Source organism: Rhyacophila brunnea, unplaced genomic scaffold (genome assembly GCF_057557595.1).
Source record: "Rhyacophila brunnea isolate RB1 unplaced genomic scaffold, BYU_Rbru_1.0 scaffold_8, whole genome shotgun sequence".
Taxonomy (NCBI): Eukaryota; Metazoa; Arthropoda; class Insecta; order Trichoptera; family Rhyacophilidae; genus Rhyacophila; species Rhyacophila brunnea.
In genome coordinates, this window is record NW_028233350.1 from 39,896,516 (window position 1) to 39,907,209 (window position 10,694).

Below are 10,694 nucleotides of genomic sequence, written 5' to 3' on the forward strand. Positions count from 1 at the left end.
GCATTGCAGTTTAATTTGCAGAAAACTTCACACTAGTGCAATGACATTTATTTGCCAATTTGCAAGGCATATAAAATGACAATTAAAAAGACACGATGAGTAGTTAAGCAGCTAATAATACTACACGTCAGCATTATTTTTTTAGTTGAAAAATCAAGTAAAATTTGTGTAAAACCATTTATAACTGCACTCGAGTAAGTAATCACAATGAACATAACAACAATGAACGTAAGGAAATCTGAATGGCAACTGAGCAACGTTATTATTTGTCGAGTTTACCAACTTAACGACGCTTCATGTGCATTGCAAAATGATTTCAAATTTCATAACAAATATAACATATAAGTCTCCTTCAATTTCTAGTCTAAATTCTTTGGTAGTTAACTATTTATGCGTGAAACCAGAGTAAGTACTTGTGATGCAGAGGGTAAGGCGCTGGCCTTCCATACGGGAGCTCCGGGTTCAATCCCGGTGAGGTTAACGAATATTTACATAATCTAATATGTAAATTCGTCAACCCTGGGAGTTTTGCCACTGTAATTGGGCTTCATGGCCTGTTGCAGTGGCGCACCCAGGGGGGGGGTGGCAAGGGGCCCTGGCACCCCCAAAGATGAAAATTATCAGCATGAAGTTTTAAACATTGAAATTGAAAGGCAATAAACTATACCTTGGGCTTAGACAAATAAAAACACGGCAAAAAAATGATTAGTAATTATTCTCCAGCACCCTTTTTAGAATAATTTCTTAGATTTTAATTTCTAACACAAAAATTTCGAAACACTAATGTCGGGTTTTTTTAGTAACCCAATCCCTAATGGAACTGTCAAAAAATTCTCGGTGTCCACCCGAATTCCGGAGTGGTGTAGGTCATGGCTGGGGAGGGCTGACAGGGCTCTAGTCTGGGGACCCGGGCTGTGGGAGGCCCGGCGTGTCGGGTTGACCAGATAAGTGAGATAAACACACATCATAAATTAGCTTTAATTATAAAACAGCCGATATTATTTGAGTAATGTTTTAGCATACTAGGCGCACATGTCCAACATGGTCGCTGTTAGTCACTTCCAATCCGCCAGTCGCTGATGACACGCTCAAAGGTTACCGCCACTATGCCTCCAATTTATTAAAAACTAGGAGAAACTGTAAAAATATACCGCCGTGTATTGTGAAAATATGTAAAAATAATTATATGAAGAAGAAAAAGAGCCTATGGGACTAATTTATATTCTCCTCCTTGCCCCCCCCCCCCCTCCCAATATTAAATCCTGAGTGCGCCACTGGCCTGTTGTGATGTTTAGCAAAGAAACAAATTAAAAAAAATATATATATAGAAAGTCAAAACTATAATTTTATTCCTGACATTTGATTATCTACCTATGTAACCCATAGACATGGTAGGTATATTAAATATTATTAGCATAGCAACCAAGCAACCTGACTTATCCTAAATCAATCATTAAAATAATCAAAACATAAATAAAGATCATTTTTTTCTTGGAATAGTAATACAAATAATGGATCATTACATTGATATACTACTAGATGAGCAGTTCCCATACAAGTGTCATTTTAAAAATGTACCACAAATAAGATATAACGAATATCGTCTTATAATATTTCCTTGTAGGTATAATGCGTTAAGACCGTTAACATGGATTCCCGAATTTTACCCGTATTGCCCTGGCTGTAAAACTAAATTTGCGTTCTTGGAATAGTGAACCTAAGGGTGCTGCAACGCAAAACAGACAGAGCAAGTCGTCATGCGCTGACTATTAGTTAGAGTAAGATGCAAGCTAGACCGGGCTTACTCAGTAAGTTTTAACAAAGGCCGAGTCGCTGAAAATCGGGCGTCATTTTAAGAAGCATATGATTCATCCAGTAGTATATCAATGGATCATTATGACATAACACATTTACAGGTGTTTGTAAACAATTACAATTACATATTATTTAAACTTTGAAGTTGATTTACTGAACTTAGTCACTTGTACTTGTCAAATCCTCAGCAGCTTAATTATAGATTTATGACAGTGATACGCAACATTTTTATCAGTTTATCCATTCCATCCATCCAAAATATTGCGGACAATTCCCTCCCGAATTAGAATTACATTAGTATTATTAAAGGGTACAAAAGAGCGGCGAAGGATGGAGGTAGGCTGTTAAGATCCGACATAAATAGTGCACAATAAACTTAGTCACTCATAACATGTATTTATGTTAATTAAACAAAGACTAAAAATTGCAGATATGTAGTGTTGATTAGTTATTAAAATTCAATTAAACGCTGCATAATACCCATTACAAGTCATAATGGATATAAATAAAAAGGATTTCTAGTTATACACATTTATATTTTTTATAAAAATCGATGTTTTTTTAAATAAATATGAAAAATATTAAAACTATGAATTAGTCAAAAATCTAAGCCGTAAAAAATTGAAAACTTAATAAACTAAATTTTAATAATAAATATAACCATAAAAATAATGTAATAATAAAGTAACCTATGTACCAAATATGTGACAAATTCACATTTTTTTTACAATTGTAAGTTTATCTTTGACTTAAAAAATAAATTTATTTAATGTTTTCATATACATATTTATTAATTAATACAGTTGAAATTGTAAATTATCAAAAAAAATCTCAACTTGGAAGCTTCGTATTTTTCCGCTAGGTTCTCTGTTGGCATATGCCATATAGGATGAAGCCTTTACTGAGCCTTTTTTAAAGAGGCACCTAGCGGAAAAATACGAAGCTTGCAATTTGAGATTTTTTTTTGATAATTTACAATTTCAACTGTATTAATTAATAAATATGTATCTGAAAACATGAGAAAGAAAAATATTTTTTATTTTAAGTCAAAGATAAACTTACAATTGTAAAAAAATTAATAAAATGTGAATTTTTTCAATCGGACCGCACCCTATTATTACATATATTTTATGGTCATATTTATTATTAAAATTTAGTTTATTAAGTTTTCTAAGCATCACACATCGATTTTTATTCGATATAAAATTAGATATATTATATCGATTATAATGGTTTTTAGGTGCCTAATTGATAACTGAAATTTTGTATGAAAAGGAGGGGTGAGGTAAAAATAATATAATTCAAAAATTAAGATATCTTTTTTTTTATTTAAAAAAAAAACAAAAAAAAGCATTCAGAAATACAACTGTCACTATTTTCTAGAAGCTTTACAAATTACTTGACGTGACACATGTAGGTAAAAAAATTCACCTAAATGTACGAAAATTTGTTAGGTAAAAAATTAAATTAAAAAAATGGCACATTTTCATAATTAAACCTAGGTGATGACGTACAGTATTTTTTTTTTTGTGAAATTCATGATTTTTCCAAAAATACGATATATATTTTTACTTGTAGAAAAATAAATTTAAAAACAATAAAGTCGAATGTATTTAATACTTGCTACTGAGTAACTGTAAAAATATTATATTAATTAATATGATCAATAAATAAATCTTTGGAAATTTACTGTTAAATTACAAACAATGTTACTTTCAATGTAATTTAAGTAATAATAATAACATGTACTGTTTTTTGCTACAATTCAAAGTTAGAATATTATTATGTACTCAATAAGTAATAAAAATCATTGTATTATTTTTCAGCTGTATGTACACAATTGTTTATTATTATTACTTGTACATGATTCATTAGTATTATATTATAATATATATATGTTTGAAATTGAGAATTAATATATAACTAAATTAGAGACATATTATTATGAATATTGATATCTAGACTTGATTAATCAGTGCAGTCTTATTAAACGGAAAAAAAATCAATTGAGAAGTAAAATTATTGTCAACTGAGAAACAAATCTTTTAGAATATTTTTGACCACTAGTAAGGCACGATATAAATTATTACCCTCCTTTAATAAGGATGAAAGAAGACAGGCAACACAGTTGACTCCCGAGGGTCGCTAGGTAAACACACTGAATTAATTATCAAACGATAATAATTATTCACAGTACACTTTTCAGTAAAATTCGTTCGCGAGTTTTCGTAGGTATATTTTTCATTACTAGCAAGGGCGGCCGCACAATTTGTTCGCTGGTTAATAATTTATTTATTTATTTATGTAACATGCATGGCACATCGCGACAGATACGGAAAACAAGTAGTAACAATGATTTTGGGATATGAAAACCGACCAGATGTTAGAAACGGCCGCTCCGGAGCCATCGGACGATAAGCTCATATCTAAAGCGGCATTTAAGTTCTGAACCCTGGCACCTGCGAGGGTCGACGGCGCGATTTACGTCGAACAGGATCTGTACCCGTTGGATTTTCTCGTTATTTCAGAAAGATAGAACTCGACTTGGCTGTTGAGGTCGGCAATGCGGTCTTTCAACGCGGCCAGCGAAGAGGTGTGGCTGTTGTAGAGGTCTTCCATACTTTGCAGCTGTTTGAGCTGGGCTTGCGTGTCGGCCGCGAGCTTGGTCGCCCTGCTGAGGAGCTGCCGAGCCTTCTCGCGAGCGCCGGCGGAATGGTGCGCCCTTTCCGCGAGGGACTTTTCGGCATCTTGATACGTTTGCCGGAGACCCCTCGCGGTCTGTTGCGCCGTAATGGCCACGTTCACGACCTCTATCGCCTCTCCCTTGACATGCTGGGCGTCGTTTTCTATTTTGAGGATGTTCTTTTGCAAGTTTCCGAGTCTAGTCTTTAGCCCCTCGACTTCCGCCGCGGTATCGTTCGCTTTCCTCTGAGCTTCGTCAGTTTTTTTAGCAATCGGAGCTAGGTCATTCTTAGCCGCTTCGATGTCTTCGTTTGCCTTGTTGATCGCTTTTTCTGCGGACTTTTGCGCGATGGCCGCTTCGGTGAGCGCCTCCACGACGTTCGTGGCCGTGTCGAGAGTGGCGATGGCATCAACTTTTGCGGCGGCAGCTCGCTCTTTCAAATCGTTCGCGGATCGCAGATCGTCCCGGGTCTCTTCTATGATATTTTCAATGCCGGTCAATTGCGCCACGGTGCCTTCGATTTCATGAGCGAGCTGCGTAATTCTTTCCGGCTCCAGATCTATCTTCATGCTCAAAACCTGCGCAGCCAGAGTGCGCACGCCTTCGGGGGTCGCGTTGGTGTTTGTCAAAAACTCCTTCAGATCTTTAGTGAGATCGTTACTGTCAGTCACGATGGCGCCTGTGAGGTTTCTTTCTGCAAATACGGCATCGTGCACCTCGAGTGCGGCAGCTCGGGCGTCAGCGGTGTCCTGCTTGGCGTGAGACATTCCTCTGAGAAGATCGTCGGCGGCGAGCTCGTGTTCGCGAATACGATTCTGCGTTTTATTGGCAAAATCGAGCGCTTGATCAGCTTTCGTAACGGCACCACGCTCGCATGATATCCCACCGCACTTTCCACATCCAGCCCCGCCGCAAAGGTGGTCACACGATCCACCCACGTGACCGCACATATTATCGTTCAGCTCCGGTATCTGAGACTCGAGGTCGTAAAGTTTCTCCTGAAGTTCGGAGATAACCTTATCGTTGTCTTTTTGGGTGTTATTAAAAGATTGATACTGTCTTTCGACCAATAGCTCGGTCGCCTTGATTTGCCTCTCTCCGTCAGCGATGAGTTGTTGAGCGCTGTCGGCGTCGTCCGCGGCATCCATTGAGCGTCGTTTGGCTTCGCGAGTCAGGTTTAACGCACCCTCCAAATTTGCTTCTTGTAGCTTAGTGGCGTCGAATTCCAATTTCTGCGTGTTATTTTTCAATTTTTCAACATGATTCACGAGGTCTTCGAGAGCAGCGTTAGCTAGGTTTATGCTACTAGTTGCGTCCGCTAATTCAGAATCATAACCTGTAACGTTTTCATCAGCCGAATGCAATTTTTCTTTCAGATCATCAACTTTGCTGTCAAATAAGTTAACTTCAAGCATTCCAACTTTGGTGCTATTCACTAGATTTTCGACAGCGTTTAATTTGGTTTCCATGCTTTCGAAGTCTCTAGAGTAGGCACCGGTAGCACCGACGGTTTTAATTTTCGCGGCTTCGGCGATGGCCATATTCGTTTGGTTGAGCATTCCAGAAACGATGCGATCCCAGTTGTCGAAGCATTCTCCGCACGCCGTGCACGATGGGGATTCGCCTAAGAAACCTCGAGCGCATTCGTCGCAATTGTATCCACCGATTCCAGGGACGCAAACGCAGGCGCCGGTATCCCTGAGACACTGCTGAGACGCTGATCCTCGTCGGTTGCACTGACAGTGGTGACATTCGATATTAGGGTCTCCCCAAAAGTTTGTCTCACATTGGTCACATCGCCGGCCCCCGAGACCCGGTCGGCACGAGCACTGGCCGTCGTATTCATTGCACTGTTCGGACGTGGATCCGTCCGGGTCGCAGTCGCAAGATTCGCATCCTTCGCCGCTAGCGATCTTCCAATGATTTGCTATACAACGATTACATTCCATACCGATGACGTTTTTATAGCATGGACATTGTCCAGATTTTGCATCACACGGTCCAGCGGTAGAGTTGGTACCCAGAATTTCACAGACACACTTTTCGCAAGATTTTAAAAGTGCATCGCCCCAATGCCCTGCCTTACAAACTTCACAATTGTTACCCTCGGTATCGTGAAGGCACTGCAGACATTTTCCAGTGTGGGGATCACAATTTCCGGGCTTAATTGCGTCTATATTTCCATTGCAGTCGCACGCGCGGCAGGATCCCCCAGGAGTCTCAGGATGCCCAAAGTAATTATCGGCACAGACGTCACAGCGCGACCCTGCATATCCATCGTCGCATTGGCAGACCACTTCTTTAGTACTGCCTTCGAGATCACACCGAGACGCGAACGAGTGTCCAGATTCTCCCGTTCCAGGGCAAGGACAAGATCTACACGGAATATCTACTCCCAAACGAGGATCGCCATAGTGACCGTCTGCGCATCTATCGCAGCGGTGTCCTTCCGTGTGTTCTCTGCAAGAGGTGCAGGCTCCCGTCTTGGGGTCGCATACATCGGCGTGTCCGTTGCATTCGCACTGTTGGCAGTTGGGGAAATTCCAGTATCCCGGTTGGCATTCGTCACACTGGCGTCCGTAAGTATTTTGTCTACATTTGCATTGTCCACTTGGGGAGCAAAAGTTGTCAAGGGATCCAATGTTGCTGCAGTCACAGGATTTACAACCTGCGGGGCTAAAATCAAATGTCCCCAAAGCGCACCTGTTGCACCGTCGGCCGACGACATTCTTTTTACAAGGACATAGCCCACCGATTTCATCGCATTTGTGACTGATTGATCCCGTGGCATCGCACTGGCAAGATTGCGCGCCATTAAACACATAAAATGCTATACTGGTGTAGAATTTCTTACAGATTTCAGGAAGGTCAACTTTGTGTACATCGTAATAGTAAGAGTCTTCGCATCGAGCGCGACGGAATTCTTCTCGACGAGCCTCAGCCGCGGGGCCAGTGGCATTCATAAATGGCAACGACATCATTTTTGGAATCAATACAATAGAATCGATCAGCACTGTGGCTCTAGCATTAGGTGCGTTTGGATTCTGTCTGCCGGTGTCAATTATTATCTTATAAACCTTTTCAGCTTCCAGGCAGACGGAGGGGTGGACTGTAACACTTCTAGCGTTGTCACGAAGCACCACTCTCATAGAATCTTGAGATTCGATTGAATTTGCACACGGAGAGTCCAGCCCTACGGGGCCCGGTCTTTCGACGTGCACGGTAACTTCTTGCCAATTTCCAGCTCCCTGCGGCTCGTATCTTAAGACAATATCGTAATCCATCGACGTGATAATGTCGTCGATCGTGAATTCTAAACGGCTGTCTTCATATGCTTTCATGAAACCGCCTCCCGTCCACGTGTCTTCGATGCCATCTCCGAAAGGTTCCCGTATAAGTTTTTGACAGTTACCTCCGCCTCCGATCGAATTTTCATCAGCGTCCGCATCGCACGACGCCGCCTCAGCCTCGTATATTAGGGCATCCAAATAACCGGAGAAATGATGTTGCACTGGCTGGTCGCATCTACGACCTTGTACATTCGGCCGACATCTGCACTGCCCGTCGACTACGTCACAGAAGTTATCGAGTGACCCTCCGACGTCGCAGTCGCACGGCTGGCAACCCTCCTCTTCTTGGGACAGTCCGAAGTACTGATCTTGGCACTGATTACAATCGCGGCCGATAACGTTTCGCTTGCATGTACATTCTCCCGTGTAAACGTCGCAGCCTTGTTTATCAACGGTACCCAAGGCATTACATGTGCACTCCTTGCAGCCGTCAGGGTTTTTCTCGTCGAAGTCCCAATAGCCGTTCTTGCACATGTCACACCGACGTCCTTCGACGTTAATCTTGCAGTGGCATCGGCCAGACTCGCGCAAATCTGTGGCCTCATATACAGAATCACAGATCGCGGCATCCAGAGAACCTCTTGGATCACAGTCGCACGGTTTACAGATCTCGGGATCTTGGATATTGAGTCGCGGATCACGATAGAAGAACGGTTTGCACAGTTCACAATTCACGCCTTCCGTATTGTGCTGGCAATCGTCGCACACTCCTCCGCTGACTTTGGCAGTGAGATTGTAAACGGCCGCGTCGAAATGACAAGTTGTGGCGTGGTTGTTGCACGTGCAACGCTTGCAAGCGTTTGTCGTTTTGCCGATGGCAGGCTTCCATGGAAGATCGTTGAAGAAGTCTTCACAATGCTCGCAGTTGAGGCCTTTAGTATTGTGGGTGCATTCGCATCTGCCGTGCACCATGTCCGTCTTCGACTCCACGCCCGGCAGCGGTAGGCAGCGCGAGGCGTGCCCATAGCACGAGCAAGATCCGCGGACAGTCATTTCTGATATGGCATAATAGTACTTCTCTTTAATCTCAGCGCGATCATCCAAAAGATCGTCTCCGAGCGTGTGAAGTCCGGTGAAGTTTATTCTCAAGTTAGTCATCTTTAGTAGATTTTGAACTTCGATAGAGTAAGGATTATCAACGACGATGTTTGGAGGAAGCACTCTGAATATAACTTCGCCATCGGTGGAGGGGGCCACTACAGAATAACGCGATTCGCACACCACGTCAGTGAGCACCCGCGGGGAATGCGTCGGGACTCCAGGAAAAGACTTGTCACAATTGTGGGCAAAATATCTGTAGACTCGCCACGTCTCTCCGAAATCAAAGGAGCGCTCGACGAGCATAGCTGCCGGTCGAAACGTCTTAAAGACGATAATCAAATGGGTGAAATGAAACTCGGCCTCCAGATCGAGCTGCAGAGTGACGTTCTCGACTCCGTTTTGCGACTGCCACCATGATTTTTGACGGGTACCGGGATGGAAACGATAGATTATGTTCGAGGCCCTGTGGTTCAGGTTAGGCTGGTTCTCGGTCTGGCGCCTCGTCGAGCAACGGAAGCATTTCTTGCCTCCATGGTCAAGATGAGACACTATACAGTATGTCTCCGGAGATTCCAGGCCGCACGTGGAGCTGGCGGACAATTTGGACTCTCTACCGATGAGAAGGTTTCCGGTGGCAGGGTAACACGAGCTGTGTTCGCAGGGATGAAGCTTCTTCGGGATGTAGGGCTTTCTCCCAGGGGGTGGAGTCCGATCCCCTTGTGCACAAAATCCCGTCTGTAGCAACGTTAGAAGCAGTATCGGCAGCAGCAACCGCTGCGAGCCGCTTGCCCTCATGGCGTCACCTTTGGTCTCTGGCTTTTTCACTCACTCCAGTCGGCTGGACGATAAGTAGTCAAGCACAAACTTATTGTACTCTCGCGTCCGAAATAAAAACAAATTATGAACCGAACCGACACACAACCCACTCACTCCGTTCCGCAACACACACTGAAGAAAATAGTGTTGCCTATAAAGATTGCTAAAATACCCGAAAATTAACTTCCTTAAAATACAAATACAGTTTCGTATTTTAATTAAACTATTTTTTATTTCCTGAATAATTAACAAGTTTCATGAAAGTAGAACTATTTATTGAAAATATCCATACTTCCACATTTCATATTTTTCAAAAAAAAATCTAATATAAGTCTGTTTCTGATACGTACATATAACTAACTGAAGTACCTGGCTTCGCACGAGGTAACCGATATATTTATCTCACTTAACACATCAATCAGTAGTCAAATAAAAATAATAACTAACAGCAATAAAAGATAAAAATAACATAATATTAAAATAAAATCCAAAATATGCAAACTTTATCTTAATATGTGGTAAAAATTGCAAATTGGAAGGAACAGACAAACATACTTTGTATTTTATAGGTATATAATAGTATGTACCTACCTATTTGAAATAAACCTTGAAAATAAAATACGTATCCGTTCTGTGAAACAGTGGGTTGCTGGTTTGAATCCCTCGACTATCAAAAATTCACGTCATGTTTGTTGTTTTTTTCAGTGCACATGAATTCAAATGATGGGGTAAATGGATAATAACCATCGCTCATTCAAAATATTAAAATATAACCCGTACTCTATGTATCCATAATATGCTCCATTTCAGAGCGAAAATACATGTCTTATTACCAAAACATTTTTTTTTTTAAACCATTCATATTATGTTGCGTGGATATGAATAAAATTATAGTGAGAAATGTCCTCTTTAGAATTGGGTACGATATAGTACATTACTTATAATATGATTGTATGGACTATGGATGGCAACTCGTCCAGAAAGTCGTA

The 10,694-nt window shown here is 41.5% G+C and overlaps 1 protein-coding gene across 1 annotated transcript; it reads right to left on the reverse strand.

The window, feature by feature from the left end:
- Positions 1-3,879: 3,879 nt before the first annotated feature.
- Positions 3,880-9,833, reverse strand: LanB1 (laminin subunit beta-1). Its single transcript, XM_085959269.1, has one exon. It carries the CDS (start codon positions 9,682-9,684, stop codon positions 4,297-4,299), a length of 5,388 nt encoding a protein of 1,795 aa, XP_085815395.1. The 5' UTR covers positions 9,685-9,833; the 3' UTR covers positions 3,880-4,296.
- Positions 9,834-10,694: the final 861 nt, after the last annotated feature.

Excerpts from the sequence above, each read along its gene's own strand:
- LanB1 (XM_085959269.1), bottom strand. The coding sequence starts at position 9,684 with ATGAGGGCAAGCGGCTCGCAGCGGTTGCTGCTGCCGATACTGCTTCTA.